Source organism: Anguilla anguilla, chromosome 11 (assembly GCF_013347855.1).
Source record: "Anguilla anguilla isolate fAngAng1 chromosome 11, fAngAng1.pri, whole genome shotgun sequence".
Classification (NCBI taxonomy): domain Eukaryota; kingdom Metazoa; phylum Chordata; class Actinopteri; order Anguilliformes; family Anguillidae; genus Anguilla; species Anguilla anguilla.
Genome location: NC_049211.1, coordinates 16,906,879 through 16,929,554, shown reverse-complemented (window position 1 = coordinate 16,929,554; position 22,676 = coordinate 16,906,879). Strand labels below are relative to the sequence as shown.

General features: G+C 39.7%; 1 protein-coding gene across 4 annotated transcripts in view; it reads left to right on the top strand.

The window, feature by feature from the left end:
* The window catches only part of cacna2d3a (calcium channel, voltage-dependent, alpha 2/delta subunit 3a), a 184,613-nt gene that overhangs the window by 87,187 nt on the left and 74,750 nt on the right, over positions 1–22,676 (top strand). For all 4 annotated transcript variants that reach the window (XM_035380856.1, XM_035380855.1, XM_035380854.1 and 1 more), the window contains exons 5-11: positions 517–679; positions 6,092–6,223; positions 6,884–6,944; positions 7,032–7,182; positions 10,096–10,170; positions 14,414–14,503; positions 18,606–18,719. In XM_035380856.1, coding sequence (XP_035236747.1) covers positions 517–679; positions 6,092–6,223; positions 6,884–6,944; positions 7,032–7,182; positions 10,096–10,170; positions 14,414–14,503; positions 18,606–18,719 — 786 coding nt within the window. The remainder of the gene's footprint in view (positions 1–516; positions 680–6,091; positions 6,224–6,883; positions 6,945–7,031; positions 7,183–10,095; positions 10,171–14,413; positions 14,504–18,605; positions 18,720–22,676) is intronic.

The following is a 22,676-nucleotide window of genomic DNA, read 5'->3' as shown; positions in this document are numbered from 1 at the left end:
TGTGGGGAAATCTCAAACATGCAGTGCATACAAGGACATGTGAATTAGCAAGGCAAGCAAGGGGGAAGAAAATGGCTATAAAATAGTAATTATGCATTCAAATTTGAAGAAAGATGTCTGGTCAGCTTCTGTTAACTTAAACATCAAGTATAATTTAAACTTTGACCAGGGGTGCAAACTTTTGCATACAACTATATGAAAATATGCAGGCTGAAATATTCACACTTCGCTTCCCTCAGTTTAGCGTCATTTTTTTTTGTGCAGTGTGTGTATGTGTGTGTGTGTGTGTGTGTGCAGTATGTATGTGCACATGCTTATGAAAGCGTATGTTACCTCTTGTTTGTACAATCAACTCTTGGTTACTCATTAGAGTGCTGTCACTTCTATTACTTGCATACTCTTGCTAAGTACATGGTGCCACTACAGTCCTGAGCACAAGTTATCAGTAAGTGAATGATCATGTTCTTGCCCATGCTCAATGTTGATGATATTTCTGCTTCTGTTCTTCTGTTTTAGTATGAATACTTCAATGCTGTGCTAATAAATGAAGTTGATGAAGAAGGCAATTATGTGGAACTGGGAAAGGAGTTCATTTTGGAGCCAAATGACCATTTCAACAATTTGTCTGTCAACCTCAGTCTCAGTGTTGTCCAAGTCCCAACCAACATGTATAACAAAGGTAGGTTGTGGCCATGCTGGCTTATTGTGTGTTTTCAGCTCTTGTCCTGCCGTTTTGAGCCGTTCCAGCTTTCTCGAGTGCCGTCATGCATTTACTTGGAAAGTAATAGGAAAATCCAATCACGAGGAGCCTTTACCTTTTCTGAAATTACTTCACTGGCAAATTACTTCTGTGGTGGTGGGCATGACTGCTTTTATGGACCCTGTGCAATCATAATTTCTAATAGGTATATTCAGAAACAGTGCCAACAAATACTATGCCACTAAACATATTTTAATCAGCTGCAATTTTAAATAAAAAAAAAAAATTTTTATCCTGACTGAGAGCAACTAATTTCTTGATTTTGAAGATTTGGTATTGGTCATTTGGAGAGAATGTTGACTGGGTAGATAACATGGCATTCACATTTTAACCACTCAGTGGTGCACTAGTTTAATGGCCTGCCAATCAGAAGTGTCAGCAGGTATTTTGCAGTGCCTCTACTGATTGAGCATCTTGGGAATCAAAATTCTGTTGTTTATGTAAAATACACCTTGATCCTATGGACCGTGGGTGTCCAGTCTTATCTGAAAAGGGGCAATAAGGGTTTTAATTTTTTTTGTTTAGCCCGGCACTAAGACATCTGCTTCTACTTATCAAGATCTTGATTGAAGACCATGATTCATTAATTACTAGAATCACGTGTCATTCTGCTGGGCTGAAACAAAGACACACCTCTGTTATTGATGTAATAATACATTTAATGGAATTAATATAATAATCCATTATTATTTTGTAATATTATTATGTAGAAAAGAGTAAAGAGTAACATGCACAGAACACATTTTTATTTTACTTAACATTTGGTGCTGAAATACAAGTTATGCTTGATGCTATGGCCTCCAGGTGGGACCCTCAACAGACTCCTAACTTAATAAATTTAAAACATCTCAGCAAAGTGGATAAGGCTTTTTACCCAGTAGACAAAACCTAGACAAATTAAGTATCAAATGTATTTTTCCTCAGAAGGATGCTGTTGCTCCACCAAAATCACCTCTGTTATTATAAGACGTTGTAGCTCATGACAAACAATATGACAAATGATAGATCTAGTCCAGCTGATACAAGTGGCCTGTCAGGAGAGACAAATCCTATCGCTGAGTGGGAGATCGATCTTCTTGCCGGCCCTGCAGATGATGTTGGACAGTGACCTCGAAGCCGCGATGGAGGCTGCTCGCTTCTCCCGAGTCACGCAGATCCAATAAATGGAAGTGCAGTAAACACACACACAATGCCAGAAGACATTAGAAATGAGATTTGGGGGGTAATTGGGTTCAGGCTGTCTGTTCTGTGGCAATGTTCCTCTTCCTGTCAGCTCTCTGCCAGGTGTTAGTTTTCCCATTCATTTTGGCTCTAATGAACGTTTTGTGGCTTTTTTTTTACCAGGAGTTGGTTGCCTGGCCATGAAGGGAGGGCACTGTGGAAAACAAATGAGCTTTGTACTGTGCCCCTTCATTCCACCATGTATGTGGAAGAGCCGGCTTTATTATTATTATTATTATTATTATTATTATTATTAATAATAATAATAATAATAATAATAATAATAATAATAATAATAATGAAACTCATAAAATATTTTCACCTCATAATTGTTTATATTATGGTAGTCTCTGCCCTGTATTTTGAGAATTTCTGGAAAGGGAATTTGCAGTTGGTTTCCACTAGAAATTGTACAATTGATTATAACATCTTTTAGTTGGTTGATAAATTGGGAAAGAAATGTCAAAAAGAATGTTTCACAGTCACTATCAGGGACACGTTTTAAAAGCATAAATGTGATTCCCTTCTTTACCGCACAGTGTGAGAGTTTCCCTCGTCATTGGCTCCAGCTTGTCTCTGCATTCTGGCTTTATCTGGATTACCGCTCTACTTTGATTCCCTTATCTGGGCCTGTGGGGGATCCTGTCATAATCACTTTCAGTGACAGATAATGTGCAGTTAATTCAAACTAAGATAGCTGTAGATTTTAATTTATGCAGTTCTAATCAAACTAGTATAATCAGTTTAAATTAAGGAACCCATTAACTGAGATAACGATGGATTTTTAAAAAGCACAGTTGACTCCTTTTTTATTTAATATAATCAGAGTTGAATTCTTATCAAGGTTTTTTTTTTTAAAAAACTAAAAAAAAGTTTTCTTATTAGTATCCTAATATAGTCACTGGACTAGTTTTAGCCTGTATTAATTATGGGCTAAATATTATGTTAATTAGCCTATACTTTTACTGTCAAATGCATTCATTAATGTTTGACGTAGTAAATGTGTATTTTAATATGGTTGGTGTTATACCATGCTCGTGATAATTGATATATGGTAACATAATATGAGCTGTGTGGCATAAAGTTCATGTAAAGTATACTGTCATTTCTAATAATATTGTTTAATGCTTCAAACCCAGTAAAAAATAACCAGTTGAAGCATTTATGTAGACTTCAGGATATATGGACCAGTGGTTCAGTGAGCCCCCAACATGTTTGAACCAAGTGAATGCTCTTGTTCAATAACCCTGATCTTCACTATATACATCTATGTTTTTTTGTCTGAAATCCACGTCAGAGGCTTTTCAGTGAGCCTGTTAGGATTGTTAGCTGATTGTTCTTCCAAACATTGCTACGTAGTTTTTAATAAGACATTACTGAAGCCATTTCTATTGTAACATGGATTTGAAAATGAACCGTTCTGAAAAAAGAACACTCTAATTCATATTATCTGGCTGAATTTAATTTGTTCCTGCAAATGCCTTTGGAATAACTTTCCTGAAGTAAAATGCAAATTTAACATAAAGTATGTATCATGTCTGAGAGGAAGATTGGCCTGCCAGCAATATTTAACTGTTCTGAACGGTCTTCTCCCACAATTAGTTTATCTGATTATATGGATTGGATATGCCTTTGTGAATTTTCGCCTATTACTTCTGCAGGAGGAGCGTGCACCATGGTAATTGTTGTGCTGTGAGCTACAGGGGGGTGTCCCAGGGAAATGTACGCAATCAATACTGTTCAGTGCTCTCATATTTGAATTTGATCAACAGAGGCTCGTGAAATCTGTTGGAAGTGCTTTTTTCTAACCAGTCACAGATTGGAAATGGAGACTGAAATTTTCTATTTGCTTGTGTCCCTCTCTGTTTCCGCTCTCTGTATATGTGTTGTTTGAGGCTAAATCAATCAAAAATCAATGCACCAAACTGGCTGCCGATATCGCTGCAGAATTTGTGGAATGCCAGTGGAATTTAAGCCGTACGAGGAGGGAGAAGTTCCTTGCACCCTGTTGAGTTTCTGATATGCTTATGTAATTGCACATTGATGAAGGGGTTATTATCAGGTAGTGCCTACGTAAGAATAAAGGACGCATCCGTGTGCGTGTTTCATAAATGCATAATTCCCCTAACCCTAACTCAGCCCTAATACCTCAGCCTTTTAGGTATTTGCTCTGGTGTGTCCCAGTGTCGCAGTTACACGTGCCTGTGGTTACGCAGCACTTACTTATGTAAGGACTATATTTCAGTGCATTCTTTGCATACTTGATGTAAAGTTGGTGCTGATGGACAGATGAGGGGATGTGTTGTGGCAGTTTCGGGGGAAACAGAGGTGCGTCGGTGGGAAAGTGCTGAGTAGAGTCTTGAAGGTGCTCCCCTGAAGGCCCTTGGTTGTCACTCTTCCCGGCCCTGCATCAGTGATGATGGACTGTGACAGCGGGCAAGGGAAGGGGAGAATGTGTTCAGACAGCAGCCCGCACCACCTGTGTGTGGCTCAGATGTTCAGAGATCCAGCCAGGATGAGTGGAGATCTGCTGGGAAGGTTTTTTTTTAAACACTGATTATATTTATTTATTTATAGAAATTTGCTGTATTATGTCAAAAGTGTATTGTGGAGTATTGCATTTTTCAATCATAATGAATTGAATTGACTTGAACTGAATTGAATTAAATTTATCATCATTTTATGTCAAAAGAGACATGACGGTAATGAAATAGGAAATTGGAAAAGTAGGCCGTATTCCTTCCTGTTTGTTTTCGGCACTAAGACGCTCAGAGTGTGGCAGAAAAGGGGACAGCCCGCGACCTAACATAGCATTTGCCTCTTTAATGCACTTCATGTGGCTTTTCTGGGATTTACCTTCAGACTACCTTTCCGCAGTCATCCATCAAACAAACAAATATTCACTGTGGAAGAATATTTACAACTTCATCTGATAATGAGATAATGACATACAATGAGATTCTCCCTTCCTTCAAATACTATGCTTTCAGACTGCCATGTGGCCTGGGCTCTTGAAAAGGGTCTACTCTGTAGCTAATAATGCTGAAAATAGATAATCCTGGCTAGACAGGCTTCTTAGAGGGGTTGATAGCGTATTTTGACCGAATGATATTCATAGTTCCTTTAACTGGGAAATTGAAAAAAAGGCCACCTAATCTAAAATGGATGTGCTTCATCACATTTCAATATCCTGGCTGGGAGATTCCACATACCCAGATCTGTTTCTTTTATTTCCCTGGCCTTATGGAACTTTTGATTATTATCTGCATTCATCAGACTGTGCAGAGCAAGAGCGTATTTTGCGAAATTGCAGGTGTGTACTGTATGCTTTACTGTATGTATATGTTTATGTGGTACCTGCCTTCCTTGCAAGTTGATATGGACATAAATAGAAGCACATTTGTTTCTTGAGGTCAGATATTACTATTTAAGCTTTAAGCTTAAAGCCTACTATTCTGTCTGCTACTAGCCAACTTTAGCTTGAGAAATGTACGCGTATACTTATGTATAGTAAAATGAAACAATTACTTCTTCATTGAAACTGTGATGAAAAATGAAAGTGTAATCAGATTTCTTCCCACTGCCCAAGGATTCTGTCATTTGCCAAGAATGTGACCATAATTCTTACATTGAGGAAGTACATCAAACAAAACGTACAATTGCTGTTACAAGTGCTCTCAACCTTCAAGCAGGAAGAACTCATTACCAAATAAAAAGATAAAAAGATGTGGGTAGAGTATTACTGCTCCAGTTAGCTCAATACTGATTAATGCTTGATTTCGGTTTCATTTTAAATGAATTAATCTCACACAAAAGCAGACCCCTTACTATGGGTAGGCCAGAGGGGGCAAAGCTCGCACACCCAGAATGCTGTACTCCCCCCCCCACCCCCCGAAGAAATAAATGTAATATAAATAAATGTAAAATATAAAACCGTGACCGCAACACCCCCTCGATCAGTGATCACAATCACCCCCCCCCCCCCCCCAGTCCGTGATCGTTTGGTATGCAAACTTTTATGTCAGTGCTGCATGAATGCAATATGGCATTATCAAAGATATACACGCTTAATCGTGCCTTAATTTGACCTGTTTTATCTCCCTCTCCCAGATTCTGCCATAGTGAATGGGGTGTACTGGTCAGAGGCCCTGAATAAGGTGTTTGTGGATAATTTTGAGCGAGACCCTTCGCTGATATGGCAGTACTTTGGGAGCGCCAAGGGCTTCTTCAGACAGTACCCAGGTGAGCCCCGTCTTCAGGCACGCGCGGGAGGGTCGGGGCTGAGAGACAGCCGGGGCTGATCTCAGCTCAGTGGAGCAATGGGGCACAACTTGATTGTAATTAGCTGGCTGGAACTGTCTCCCAGAGGCCGCGTGAAAGACAAGCCGGGAGCTTTTTTTTTCCGGGTGAGTGACAGGGAGATGAGTAGAGGAGACGCGCGGCCCAGTGGAGGCTCTTTGCTCTCTCCGTGATGTAGCCGGGGGCCAGAGACGGAGGGGAGGCAGGCTGCTGTTACGGAGCCATCTTTGCACATAAATGCCACCGCCGTGTATTTCAGTCAGATTTTGCCTGTTTGTCTGTGACAGCATTGATTGTCAGTTTGATTGTCAAATTGCTGTGTGTGTTGTAGATAACAATCTGTGTCTGTCATTTTAAAATGATATAATGTAGCCCGAAAGTGAATAACACTTTTTGTGTTATTCCATGAGCGTACGGTTTATGGAATATTTATATTTGTCTTGTCATCATTGATATTATTAATTAAAATTCATTTAAATTTACACAACATTATATATTAATGTGCATTACAGTTAGTATTCATTTGTAAATCCTTATTCTTTATTTATTGTTTTATGTTTTATTATATCAGACCTATAAAGATTCCCCTTGTCTCATGCCCAGGTATTAAATGGCGTCCAGATGAGCATGGAGTCATTGCGTTCGACTGCAGGAATCGAAAGTGGTAAGGTTTTCCGTCTGCTGTACGACATTTTCTTTATCCGAAAATACCGAGAAAGAATGCAATTAAGTTTCAAATAACGTTGTTCAGGTACATCCAGGCGGCCACATCTCCGAAGGACGTGGTAATCCTGGTGGATGTGAGTGGAAGTATGAAGGGTCTACGTCTGACCATCGCTCGCCAGACTGTCTCCTCCATCCTGGACACGCTTGGAGATGATGACTTCTTCAACATAATTGCAGTGAGTGCTGTTTTGCTGTTTGTTGCCTTTCTATCCTAAGGAAGGAAATAAATGCATTTTTATACCAGTGGTTGGGTTACTGGCATGTACTTTTCTACTGCTGGGGTGATAATAGCTTTCTGCAGATTGACTTTGGAGGAGAAGAAATGCATTGGAAGGAATGCATTTTTTTTGTTTTGTTTTAAAACAATGCTGTACAAAAATACTGTACAATGATGTTTCATTTCTATTATGCCGAGCTGTAAGTATGCTTGAATTCATGATGTATCAGGATGGGAAATTCTTGAAATATTAATGATTTAACTTCCTTTTAGCCTTTAATTCATTTGTCTAATTGATCAGTGATGTAGATTTCAGGCTCACTGAACAAGCTGTGAAATCACACCCAAGACAGACTGACAGTCCCTGCTCTTTCAGAGCATTATCTCCCCGAAAAAAACGACCGCCCCAGTCAGAATTACACCCCACCCATTTCAAATGGCACCATCCAATCAGAGTGACAGACCCCTGTCAGAATTGTTCCCCACCCATTTGGTGTGGTACCGCCTCCACAGAACTAGACATATTCGCTCCTGCAGTTTGGGCAACAATGATGAGGCTCACTATGGGATTAGGGGTCTCCTCTGCCCCACACACATACAATCTCAGCCAGCTCTCAGCTGCCAGTCAGCTGACAGTGTCTGGGCTTTGTTTGAGTTCAACTGACTACAATGAAATGAGCTAGAACACGGTGAGACAGCAGATAAGGGGAAGAGAAATCAAATTTAAATGACTAATGATTCTAGACTAATCTTGAAGGATCACTGGCAGGAGGTGGGAGACAGGGTGCCTGTATTTAATTGAAAAGGAAATATTTGACATCTAATCTGATAATTCCAAATTACCAAAAACAATTAAAAGTGCAATGTGCCACGTTAGCAGTAGACATTTCTCAATGTGCCACTGCAGTGAGTGACAGATTAATAAGGAAACAAACAGATAGCCTTTTTTGCTCTGTGTCACCTGTGATAAATGTGTCTAACACTGTCTCTTTTAATGGTGGCACTTAGCAGTGATTGAGATGCTAGTATCATACGTAAACATAAAACTGTGAAAGGAAAGCTGTCACCTTTCACAAACCTTGGTGAGCTTCAACAACATGTGAAGATGTGTCTTTAACAACAACACACAAAACGTGTGCCGCTGTAAGCAAAACTGGAGAACCATGGATGCGGTGGATGCATTAAATTAATTTAACAACTTTAACCAAGATTATAATTCTGTTCATTTAATGCATGGCTTCCAGCACTGTGCAAGAGATTTCAGATTCTTGAGTTAAAGAGAAGCAGCAGCCTGGCTTTTTCAGATAATATTGTTAATTTAATGCATGACTAGAAATTATACTTCAAAGTAAATTAGAAATTGATGCCTGTTTCTGAAGCCATACATTCTGTCACCAGCTCTCTGTCGATGATGGAAATGTATGGTTTTGCAGTACTGTGGCATACAAGCTTTGTTATTTAAAGAAACAATATAATGTTTTCCTAACAATGCACTGCATTGAATATTCTCATAATAAATATAAGATGATTAAATATACCCTGTTTAAATTACAAAGAGCATTTTCCTTGTTTTGCAGATTTTATAATGCCCACTGGCCATTACACCGCCATTACATCATATTGAACTACAGTATGTCACAAAGCAAAAGAAGGCTTAATTGACTGTCAGAGAAGTCTTGAGTACATTTAGATTTAACATCATCAGCCAGAAATTTGATAATAAAACTTTCAATTCCTGGGGACAGTCTAATCAACAACATTTGTCCAATATGAAAACCATTTAAGGACACACTAATCCACTCTGTAAGTGAAGCAGCAGCCATAATTTATTTCAGCACTCTGTGACATCGAACGACGATCAGAGATGGATTTGAGTCAAGATGAATTCATGTCGAAACGCAACATCCTTGCGTTTCTTTTGGTTTCTGTGCCATCGTAGGTGCAGTAATGACCCTTGTCTGCACGAGTTGTGGGTGGTATTGCTCTGGCAACAATGAGGGGCCACTGAAGCATGTGTGCCAGATTGATAAAGCTGATTGGACAACTGAGACTAAGACGGTGGTGGCGAACTGCGGCTATGCTGAAGCGGAAGCACATTCTCTGCTGAGCTTTTGAAGGTCAACTCAGACTCAATATAAAAAGTGGCACAAAGCACCCCCTCGCCACCTTTACAAAGATCCCTCTGCTGATTTCTAGTTGTGCACAGAGGTCCCACAGAGTACTGTTGGGGGCCATCTTCCCCCAAGGGTTTACCTTCCCATGAGTGCAATTCTTGCAGTGTCTTTTCAGTGCTGCCAATCTAGCTTTGAAAGAATAAAGGCTACATCCTCAAGGTCCTAATGCTGACATGCTGGAGAATTTATCCACACAGCTGACAGTGCTAGTGCTGTGCAGGTCATATGTTTGGATGAAAGATGCGAAGAATGGCATCTTGGTGTTGTCACTGCTGCTATGATATATAGAGATACATACATGCCTATATTCCCTTTTTGTAAGTTATCTTGTATTGGCTGAGAACCATGTCAGATCTCTGGACTAGGAGTATTGGGCATGCTGATGTAGATCTCACTCTGATTGGGTGAATATCAGACCTGGTTGAAATGCATATTTTAGCAGTAACATGAGAAACAATTTCTCATGTTTCTCATGTTACTGCTAATACTATTACATCGCTCTGAAAGCATCAGGCGCATTGGGAATCTCATGCTCACATGCCTATGTCTAAGAATTAGTTGAAACTCTGGTGTATTTATCCCTCTCTCAATTTTGCGAAATATCACACATTCAGATTTTTTTATAATATTAGTTTTACTAATGATAATTGGTGCCTTAGCTATAATCCTTTTTTTGCTATTCTCTTGTGTGTTTACAGTACAATGAAGAGTTGCATTATGTGGAGCCATGTTTGAATGGGACGCTTGTCCAGGCTGACATCACCAACAAGGATGTAAGTCGAATGGTGTTTACTTAGGAGCTATTTATTCAGAATAGGTTTTTTATTTTATTGCATTATGTGGCCATTTATAACTTTTGGTTATAGTGAGGCTGAGAAGGGACTAACAAAAAATGTATCCTAGAAAGCCTTGTGGGGAATGGAAAGTGGCCCTGCCAGTCAGATGGACATGTCACGTCCGTGTGCCCACATGCAGCAATTTTTCATTAAGATTGTCTGTCTGATAAACCCCCAGAAGCCTCTGCAGGAGAGGAAATAACTCGGATTCTTTTATGGAGTATAATTATGTAAAGTAGAAATCCTGTTTATAGAACCCCTGCTATTTATATCTCTGTATGCTCAGGCTTTTTTTTTGTTGTTAAGTTTCATTTTCCATTTGGCACATGCACAAGTGTAGAGTTGGCTAACATTCAGTGATACAGTTTTTTGTTTGCTGTTAATGTGCGGGTTTTGTAAGTCTGTGGGGAAAATCTAAAAACCGTTCTTAATGTTTCTGCAATCTGCTTTTTTTCACAGTCGTTGTAGCTGAATATATTAGGGCTTTAGGAGGGAGAGTGAAATCTGAGATTCTCTGCAGGGGTTGTCAGGCTAGTAGTGTGGGTCCCGACACTCAGAATTTTGCAAGCATTAAAAAGGGATGAGACCTTTTGTGTAGTAAGATGTAAATGCAAATGAATTGAACCACAGATGGAATTTTAGTTTATGAGCAGAATGCTAAGAGGATTGAGTGTAAGAATACCTCAGGCCTTGGTTAGTTCTTGTGCTGTAGGTACGGCCACGTGTATTATAGTAGTGTTACCATATGTTAGATCATTTCATGCTATACCAATATTTGTGTCCCCATGTTGACAGAATTCAGTGTTATTAACTAACTTCTTCAAGGTGCAACTCATATACATACCACCGCATCCCACTTGTGGTGTATAAATAATTTTAAAAACAAACAACACCTTATAAGTTACACTATATGATCCCTAGGTGATAATGTTGTTAATGAAGCTGATTTAAACTTTGACACGGGAATATAAAAATGAGCATATATGCTGTACTTTAAAAAAAGTTGGAATTCATTTCCATGATTGTTTTTCAAGTATTTTGAGTGCCCTGTTGTCTGTAGTTTTGTTGGTTGCGCAAACATAACACACATGCGTACACTTTTGAATCGTGTGCAGAAATATTTGTGAATTTCACGGGGATTTCCTTTCTTGAAGAAGACATGGTTTCGCCACTGAGACCTGATTGCTGAATTTTTGTTCAGACTGATGGATGACGGGATCATCGTGGCTGTGGAGCAGATGGAGAGTTGTTACTCTGATGACACTTGACCACAGTTATCAGAGGAAGCCGATAGTGGAAACAGTCAGAGAAATGTGTCATCTATCCCTCTGTTTCCCTCTGAGTGCTTATTGCAGGCAATAGAAGGAGAAAATGATGTCATTTCTAGTGCTAATGTGTTTCACATCTGGTCTCTGAAGTATGTGTTGGAACACTTGAGAACTGTCTGCCTGTGCTTTAATTCAAAATCCATTTACACACAACAGGCCTCACTCAGCGACACAACCCAGGTGAATGTGAATTGTGTGTCTTACTTGTATCATTTTTGTAAGTGACTAAATGGTTAAAACAGTGTTGATGCGGTGTATGCATTCTATATATGTACACACACAGTATGCTTTTTTGTACGCATTTCTCACACATTCCAGCTCCAGGTGAGGCATTGAACTGTGATTAGTCAAACTGATATTGCATAAGTTTAGCATTCTATACTGTCTGTCAGGGAGTGCATGCTTTGAGTCTATGGGACTTTTTCCCTGAAAAAAGGGATCAAAAAGAACCGAGGTAAATCCGTGAGCAGAGGCACACAGATGCTGGATTCTGAATAAGACCTGAAAGCATTCATCCAGAGCAAACACCTCATTGTCACCAGTGCTTTTAACACAGGCAGACCTGATTGCTTCTTAATGCCCCTCTCCGGGGCTATTTGCTCCATCTTCCTCCACCTATGTTTGTTACATTTTTATTTCCTAGGCAATGCAGTTTTCTTTACTGTGGTAGGGCATTGCATCTTTTAATGGAGTCAACAACGCTGGGCCAAATCCATAGTAACTGTTCAATTTTTTAAATCACTTCCAATTTAAAAAAAATATACACTAGAGGCTGGAGTCTGGAAGAGATTCAGTCTGGAAAACAGCAGAGTCCCAAAGAAAGGATTGTGTGATGCGTGCGGTGTAATTTGTGATGCGTACGGTGTGCTGTGTGGTGTGTGTGGTGTAATGTGTGATACATATAGTGTGATGTGTGTGGTGTGTGTGGTGTAATGTGTGATACATACAGTGTGATGTGTGGTGTGTTTGGTGTAATGTGTGATACATACAGTGTGATGTATGGTGTGTTTGGTGTAATGTGTGATACATACAGTGTGATGTATGGTGTGTTTGGTGTAATGTGTGATACATACAGTGTGATGTGTGTGGTGTGTGTGGTGTAATGTGTAATACATACAGTGTGATGTGTGTCGTGTGTGTGGTGTAATGTGTGATACATACAGTGGGATGTGTGTGGTGTGTGTGATGTAATGTGTGATACATACAGTGTGATGTGTGGTGTGTTTGGTGTAATGTGTGATACATACAGTGTGATGTGTGGTGTGTTTGGTGTAATGTTTGGTGGGATTCTGTGTCTCAGGCTGCTCAGTCAGCAGCTCTTATTATATACACAGATACATGCTCGAGTCTTCTGTGGCTCTGAGTTTTTTTTACTCTGGCTTTGTGGTGAGATATGCATTATAATATCTTCGCTCTCTTTCCCCCAAGGTTAGCATTACAGCCAGCTTATAGTATGCCTCATTGTCCCTCCTCACTCTCTGACACTTCTCTAAGACTTTATTAAAGTAGGACCATAATGGCAGTGTTAAAAACTACAGAGTGTGAAAAAACTATTTGTTTTCCACACTCCAGCCAAAAATGGCTTTGTGATTTGAAAGTTCAAAAGAGGGTCCATTTGAGATTGATTGCACACTTACTTCAGTCAGAGGTGCTGAAAGCAATACATATATTTCTGATGGAGACTGTTAGAAGGGCCATTTGTGAAAAGTATCGCAAGCAGCATAAATTTCGACAGGCATCTATATGCTAACAGACCTGAGCTTCTGGCGTCTCCTTGGGAGCCTTCTGAACAGTGTGACTTCAGCTGCCGTCATCAGGGAAAAGTCCCTGTCACGTTTTTTGACTGGAACACTTTTGCCTTAGGTTTTTATTATTATTGAAAAGAACACACAGAAAACATCTAGAATTTTGATTGGTGTGCATTTTTTCCAAAAACAGAATTGTGTTGACTGAAATAAAAGGGCGAGTGTATTATGACTGTTGTTACTTTTTTTTCTCTGAGTTCAGGCATAGGTGTGGATAAACTACACATAACAGTGTGTATTTGTATATGTGTGCACACCCGTGTCTTGCTAGCAACAATAACACCACAATACTCTTTTACTGAACAATGAGAAGGGAGAGCTGAGGTTGGAAGTAGAAGTCAGTGCCTTGTGTCATGTTTTAGACTGACAAGCGCCAAATTGAAATGCCTTTAAAAGGTTAACAGGCAGTCAAAAAAGTAATGGAAAATGCCCAGAGATATTTTAATTATAGAGGCTGGGTGTTATATGTGCGACTCAGACTCACTGTCTTCCTGCAGATGTTAGATGCAGGAGCTGTGTTGGTTGGCTGAGAGGTTTATTTAGATAAAGGCTGTTTCTGTTTTGCCTCTAGGCGATTCTAAATAATGAGCAGCATGGACGAGACCGATTGGGTCAGCATGAGCATTAAACTATATTAATTGCTTTAGAAGGACAGCCTTCATAGGTGGAAAAAACATATGCCTGAAGTATGAATTGTCTTTAGCTTAAGTCAACTGCAGAATTTAAATGCAAATCTGACTTGCTCTCATAATCTTATGTGAACTATTGCCATTTTAGCTTGTACCTATTAATTCAGTCTTTCATTTTTAACATCCAAAGTCACCTCCTGGCTGACTTTAATGGGATTTTTTTGTGAAAACTACCAATGCAATAATCTTTTTTGTTGGTTGAAGTGCCAGAATTTATATAGACTTTTTTTGTTTGATTCCAATGTTGAAGATGCCATTTTTTCTGGGGTGGTGTGTATATATTTCTTTTTTATTTATTTGATGGCATGGGTTTTGCATATGTATGAATTTATGATCCCATTTTTTCCTTCATGTTTAGCACTTCCGAGAACACCTGGACAAGCTGTTTGCCAAAGGAATTGGAATGCTGGATATTGCATTAACAGAGGCCTTTTCGCTTCTTAATGATGTAAGTCTTTAAAGATATTGTTTTCAAATACAGAGCAATGCTTCGTCTGTTTTGGCTCCTCCAGAGTTAAATATTTAAGTATGCCTCACCTCAATTAAAATTTTACTTGATTGCTCAGATGACATTAACTACTGTATGAAGCGACACAGAAAGATTGTGTCATGGTGCTTTTAACCAGGCTATCTTTTCAGAAGTCTGTAATGTCAGAAGAAAGGGAAATTGCTTTCGTGGTAAGAGGAATTGACTAATTGCAGTCGGCTTTAAGATCCTTGTGCTTGTTATTCATATGGCGTAAATCTTTTTCTGCCTAAGCTTCAGAACCAGGCACTCGGCATTGTGGGAAGGGCAGAATGCTGTCTGACACAAGCTGCTAGAGCTCAAGTCAATGGATCAATCACCTGTAATTTTGTACAGTTTCCTGTACACTTTGGAAATGACGCAGAGTGCTCTGCCGAGCTTGTCACTGAAAAGGGATTGTAAAGTGAGTAACTGAAGGGTACTGAAAGATGGAAGTCAAATACGGAATACAGAATGATACAAGCAATAATTACAAAAGGTTTCATTTAGTAAGTAAACTTTTGCTTATGGTAAATTGTCACAGTGTATGTATATTCAGATGCTAGATATAAGCTGGATTTTTTCATTTATTGACAAGAGTGTCTGACTGAAATTGCAGCAGGGATGCCTAAAGTAAGTCTAAATTGCGCAAATAAATCAGTCCATTTTATCAGGTGAGTGATTTAGTAAGGATACTGATGACAGATGCAGGGAGAGCAGCAAGAGAAGCCATGATCTTTAAATGGTTCAGTGAGCATTCTGAAGTGATTACACACTCGCATTATCCTGCCATTTCCTGGTTAGTTTCTGTAGCACATGAACGGTGGGAGAAATATTAATATTCTGATTAATTAAAAACCATGTGCAATTAATAGCTTAATCTGGAGACACATGTTGATGTTGAATTAACAAGCTTAATCCATGACCCGGTTCGATGACTGAATATTACAATGATTGCGCCCACCCCCCACCCCCCACATATACTTAGCCTCCCCTACTCTCCCTACTCTGCCAATTTTCCCCATCTAATGCTCCCCATACCATCCAGCACCATGGCCTGCCTTTCCTCTCAGTCCTGCCCGCACCCCCCCCCCCCCCCGGTCTTCAGAGACTCTGGCTTTTCAGACTGGTCCACTGGGGTGTGCAAGGTGCTGGGGGGTTTACTTTTCTCCCCATTCAATGTGCCACAGGGGAGCCATCAGCATGCCAATCTAGATAATGAACAAAGGGGTGCTATGCTTTTCATGACAAGACTAGGCCTGGAGATGGGGACTGTGCATGGGGGGGGGGATTGGGGATTGGCTGGGGTGCCCTTTAGGATAACACTTTCCCTGGAGAGGTATGTGTTTGGCCAGTGAGCTATTCGTCACATCAATATCTTATATAGGCTGGAGGGGCTAAACTGTTATGATAACACACAGGTAGCAAAGCTGGTGACAAAAGTGCAATTGCTTTTGGTTGTGCTTTTCATGGATTAAATATTCAACATAACACAGCAACTGCAGGACAGTACACATTACTAGTTTAGTGTTGTAAAATTACTTTCACTGTAAATATATAAAATGCATTTTTATTTTGAAACATTTTGTGGACGTTGGAAAAATGCATATGATTCTGTTTTATGTATGTTTTTTAATTGCCTTTGCCTGGGAAAGATGGAGCCACATGGTTTTAGCAATATCCAGATCTTGCTTATTAGTAACAAATTGAGTTAATCATGTGTGTAGGATTGTTCTGGGTTTTTAAGGCAGCAAAGATAGCAGACATGTTGTGTGCAAATTTTATTTGTTCACATGTATACATGTATACATGCTACATGTATACAAACGTCTTTGAGTGCAGTGGCCATTTCTGCTTGGCAGTCACAAAAATACAAATTTCCATTCACAATTTTTGTTCAAAGTTTTGAATTGTCTTCACCTCTATCAAACACTGGCAATTCAAAACAGAATTTTCAAGTCCAAGCTATTATTTCAGCTGCTGACAATAGAACCTTTCATCAGCATGTTATTGGTTAGAGCAGCGATCTCAAGCCCAGACCTGACAGGCTGCAGGGTCTGCTGTTTTGTGTTGTTACTCACCACTTAATTTATCAATTAGAGCAGTTTATTACACACTTAAATCGCATCACTAGGTTTTCCTGGTCTGATCTAGTTTCTGACTTGAAGGTGTAAACAAAAACCAGCAGACCCTACAGCCCTTCAGGATCAGGGTTGAAAACCCCTGGGTTAGAGTACTCCTCACAATTATTTGCATTAATATATTAGGGTTGTTTTAATGTAAATCTATATACTGATGTGTTTAATGATATTTGAGTTCACAATTTAACCGATTTCACATATAAATGTAATCTATCTTGCTGCTGGTTAAATGGTGAGCATTGCACCTCCTTTTCTGCCTGAAGGAGCACACGTGTCTGCATACTTTACTATGCAGAGTTAATTCGATGGATGTCTGTTTTTAATGCTGCCTGTGCCTTTTATGGCTAAATTGAAATTGATTTAGTAAACTGAAAGTACTGTAGCATTTAATGTAAATGCTTGTGCCTTTGAACAGTAGTATATAACCATACCTTCTTAACTAACAAAAAAAGTGGGGCTGAAAGTCATTTTGAAACAGCAGCTATCTGTTGTCACATGGTATGATGTCATTTGTAACGTCTCCCTAATGCTGTACTACAGAGATGCAAGCATTCCTGGTTTAGCAAGACAGAATCGTGTGACTCAAGTTTTTGGCTGGAAAGGGCAGTTATGTTTACTACTGCCTGGCCAATCAGGCACAACTCATGGTGTCAATCAGTCAGGGAAAACAAATTTTCCTTGGCTATAACCGCTGACTTCTGCTGCTGTGTCTTAATACTGTGAGAAAAGCAGATTGTATCGGGATACACAGCTCCAGATTAATCTGGGATGGTTTGTTTTGGTTTGGTTGAATTGCATATGCCCTTTAAGAGACTATTTGTGTTTGTTTGTCCTGATTAACCTGTGTGTCAGTTATTCTTTAGATGCTTAAGAATATCATCTCAAATTCGTTTTGTAAAAGCTGTTGTTTTAAAGTCATCTGTTTTTATAGTACATGCATTTCATTCAAAAATAAATTGATGGTACCTTTGTTATGGAACAATAATGGTCCTTTCAGCTAGCCATGTTGTGACTTTTTTCTAAACAAAGTCTTGATGTGATAAATTACAAAGTATGCATTGTGACAAGCTGAATTTCCTGTTTTGTGTGGAAGCTTTATTAGTTACACAATCACTTTTCCTCCCTCAATTAATTGCATCTGCTCTTTCCTTGTAATATGGTACTTTGACATTTGACATAAACTGTTGCAAAACCTCTTGCATTAATTAGCAATCATGGCTAATCAAAATAATGATTTTCATCTCGGTGTTTGGAAAATAACTCTGATTGTTGTTCCCTGTGCGGACATTTGAAGCAGATTTGTATAAAACATCACATAAAAACAGTGCACGCTCACACTGTAACTCTCCTGTTTAAAGTTCAGCGAGTTGATTAGTACATCTCAGGAGTTATGTTTAATATACATTGTTGTAGATTTATTTAAAGAGCAATCACCTCTACCCCTTCCTCATTTGGTTTGGTTCAATTTGAGGGAAGTTTTACACGAAAACAGCCAGCTCTCTTATGTGCTTTAACATTCTCTGTGATTAGAAGGCTTCAGAGAATTAACAGGGATAAAAATGTGCTCGACTAGTTAAATCAGTGGGAGTTAGTGTCAGTAATTAATGACTTCAATTTAAATTGACTTTAGGGATTTGGTACTATTGACATTTCAAATGGTGTTGTTATTTTCATTGTGTGGTAATGGCCATTTCGGTTTTCACCATAAATACAACTTTGTTCCAATGCTTTGTTTTAAGTTTTGATAAAATACACATAAGTAGGTATCTGATTTTAAAAAAAAAAGGTTTTCAGTGTACTTGGAAAACAATTTAGTAATTCTGTATGCCTTTCTGTGTCTGGATATTTGGGTGTGTGTGTGTGTGTATGCATGTGCGTGTGTGCGTGCGCTCTTGTTTTTCCAGTTCAATCAAACTGGACGAGGAAGTGTTTGCAGTCAAGCCATCATGTTAGTCACAGATGGTGCCGTGGACACATATGATGCTGTTTTCGCCAAGTACAACTGGCCTGACAGAAAGGTGAGTTGCCTCTCTCCTAACCCCCCCTCCCTATACCCCTCCAGGCCCCACAGGGGAGAGCTTTTTAACGCATCAGCGCTGCGACCCCAACTTGGCAGCTCCAGTCAGGTGTCTCTGTGTCGCTCCGCGACCTTCACCGAGTGACGGCGTGCATCCGCTGAGATGCAATATGGCGCTAATGGTCGCTCAGCTGGCTGAAGGCTCTGAGGGCTTGTGCGATGCAGAGGATCCACAGAGGGCGGGGCTGCTGTGCTCTGCTTCTTCTCCTCCACCATCGTATTGTTTCATTAATTCTTCAAAACGGCCCTTGGTTTCAATATCTTGGCTGGCAATATTTTAAGAAGTGAACTTAAATGTTCGGATGCATTTATTCATGAAAAATTGATCTGTACCTCATCTTGTCTGTATTCTTATTGGTGCCAATTTGCCCAGTACTCCTCCTGCACTTCTCCAGTACCCTTGCTACACTTCTCTCCTCTTAGTGTGCACTTCTCTAGACCCCTTCCTGCACTTCTCTCCTCTTAGTGTGCAGTTCTCCAGTACCCTTCCTGCTCTTCTTTTCCCTTAATGCTCACTTCCCCAATATCATTTCTGCATACCTTTCCTGTTAGTGTTAACTATTGCTCTTCCAGCTCTTCCTTTCCAGCTAGAGTCTACTCTCCCGATTCCCAAGCTGGTCTGTTCTCAACTGTTTGCCTGCTTCTGCAGTCCTTCACCATTTTGGGACTGACATGCCCAAAGTCATGCCTATATGATGAATGTGCTTGGCAGTGCCAAGTATCGCCAGAGTGCACCACGGGCTTCACTGCAGTCCACAATCTATGCTTCTGTTTCAGCATCCATTCTGCCATCACTATGGCAACGCTCGTCTGGGCACACGCATGGTATTCAGTGTTGGGTCTTTGTTCTGGAATGATCAAGCAGTTTGTGAGCCACCGTATTGCATCCTCTGGCCAACATAATGAAACCATAACCAGCATATTGAAATTAAAACCCTCCTCCCTCAATAACGATTTTTAAATGGAATTTGCAGCTGAATAAGGCTAAAGTGGGTTAATCCACCTCTATTTCATGACAGAGATGCTTAATTTACATATTAAACACACTTTTTTATGTATGCACTCTAGCTCACCCACACATATACGTGTGCTCATGCACACACACACACACACACACACACACACACACTTTCATATTTTTGGTGTCATACTGGGTGTTTGTTTTTATCTGGTGCCTCATCAGGATGGCAAAGTGCAGTTTTTACACAGAAGAGTGAGCTCAAAGTTAGGACAGCTTTTCACAGATCGGGAATTGCAGTGTAAAGATGCCTCCCGTTTTCTGTAATGTTTGGAGAAGCGAGGACCTTAATTTGACATCTGTCTGGGAGAATGAAAGTGCACATGATGACATCAGCTTGTGGTGCAGAGGGCAGAATGTTCATTACCAGCCATCACAACTCAAGACAGCGTGCAGCCCCCGCACACACGCTCACAAACAAACATACATGCCGCACATACACGTATATACAAGTACGCAAACGCGTGCACGCGGAAAACACGCATAAACACGTATATAGATGCACACACGCATACATGCTTAGTCATGCGCACTCTCACGAACACAGAGCCACACACGCAGTTTCCTCGCTCTGTGAATGGTCAGTAATGTATCTGCTTGGTCTGTCAGGGAAGCGAAGGGGAACACTGCTAGACACTGGCCATTTGGTTTTGCTGTTGTGCAGAAGAAAAGCAGAGGAATGCAGTGGGCTAGGAAAATGGGCCGCATTCTTTCATGCTGTAATTGCAGGTTCCTTTTAAAGGCCTTGCAGGGATTATTTTTAGCTCTCCATTTTAAGATTGTTCCCCAAGGGGTTGTACACTGGCGAACGTGTAATGCTTAAAAGCCAGAAAGCCAGCTCCCACCGGATTCAAAAAGGAGGGAAAAAGTGAAAGCCTGACACACTGTGTTTAAAAAAGGAATTCTAATGGACCTGGATGAGGAGGGGGTGGGCCCTGTCTCCCTGTCTCCCCCGTCAGGCCCATTCCGGAGCACCCAGGAATGCTGAGGGTCCTCCACTGGAGTCTGCCCCCTCCTGACTGCCTGCTCTGTAGCTCTGTCATGAAAAATCTTTCTGCCACGAAAGCTTTGCTGTAAAAATCCCCGTAAAAGTCTGTTAAATTGCGAAGGTATGAAATTGTAAACAGCTGAAATGTAAATAATTTTATTATTATTTAACATTTGTTAGATATGCAGCCTGCTCCTTGTCGCCAGTATTCTACTTTAAAATTTGCAGTTTATTTACGGTGTGTATATGAGTTGTTGGGAGTGGTATTATTGTTCTCTTCTGAGAGTGGAGCCTCTTGGATAATGGATATTCACAACGTTTTGTTTGATGCAGAAAAATGGCTTGATTTATAAGTAGCTCTTGGCTAATGGAACAGTCTCTGTCACATTTCGCACTTTGCATTTTGCAGTTGCATGTTTTACAGCTGTTGAAACCCTCTACCCCACCCCCCCAAATGTAAAGACCAAGAAAATTATATTTTATACAGATATAATAATAATAATAATAATCATCATCATCATAATCATCATCATTATCATCATCATTATTATTATTGTTATTATTATTATTATTATGATAATAATACATTACACTTCGTTCACTTTGTATATGGTATCGTATATTGAGTATTTCATCATGTAAAAAACTTTTATCCCCAGGTGTTTTTAGCTTATTTTATCCTTGTCCTTGATCCAGTTTTAAGGAGTATCCTTATACCACCCAATAGACTAAGGACTAGTGAGGCTTGTGGATCTATTATGAGATAATTGGTCAGTAGTAAAAACAACTTATTTCTAGGAACTATCTGCAATAAAAGGTTTATGGTTAGCATACATAATATGTACTTTTCATAAATAAATATTCATGAAATAAATGCTTTCTAATGGCTGCTTATTGCATTTAAAATATATTTTGCATTTGAGCATGTGCTTGGGGTTTAGATCTCACCTCTTGCATATTAATGACAAAAGCAAATGAAAAATGGAAGGGAAAGAGTGGAGATGGTGAAGGGGAATTGCTCTGGAAGCAGTTACTATGTCAGCGTGAAGGTGAAGATTGAGATATTAGCATAAAGTGCTGGCTGGAAATTTCTGACCAAAATGTTTGTTTCAGATTTTCAATTAATCTCATTATTGCTAGCGCTGAAAACATATGTCCACACATTATTCCATGCCTACATAAAATAGTCATTTCAGCTACAAAGCAAAGTGAAGTGTGGAGGCCCACTCATACTGCCCCTGCTCTTGGCATACTGCTTTGCCAGGTGCACCAGTGTGCTATTATTTCAGTCAGATCCCTTTAAATCACTTATCTTCACTAACAATCAGAGCTTGTCCTCAGAGCGCCTGTCACCTGCTCATTCGCATTCAACTGCAACGTGGTTCCTATGAGCCTGTTTTATCACACATGATTTTCCACCTCCCATCCCTCTGCTCTGCACCAGATGCTGTATCAGACAAATGAATTTAATAAATTAAACCAAACTTTTTACAATCTATATTTCTCAACAACAAAAAAAAAAACAGTCTGTAAAAGCTCACATTGATTTCAGATTTCAGTCTTTCATGTTTGTGGCACTGAAGTCTTAGTGCTCTGTTGGTTTTTTTTCAGTCTGATAGATGTGAAATTTCTCAATGGAACTCATGCTTAAACAGCGGCAAATAGATATCAAAATGAAAGCAGGTTGTGGATATTTTTGGGAAAGAAACTTTTTCTGCTTTCAAATTGCTTAAAGAGTAAATGGGAATAAAACTAGCATGATTTTAAAAATATTCCCCAAACAAAAAAATAATTTAAATATGAGCCTTCCCGGGTGCTTGTCCCATTACTTGTGGAGTTTCCCAAAATGACAAAGATTATTAGCTCCCTCAGAGTGAATGTAGTGAACCTAC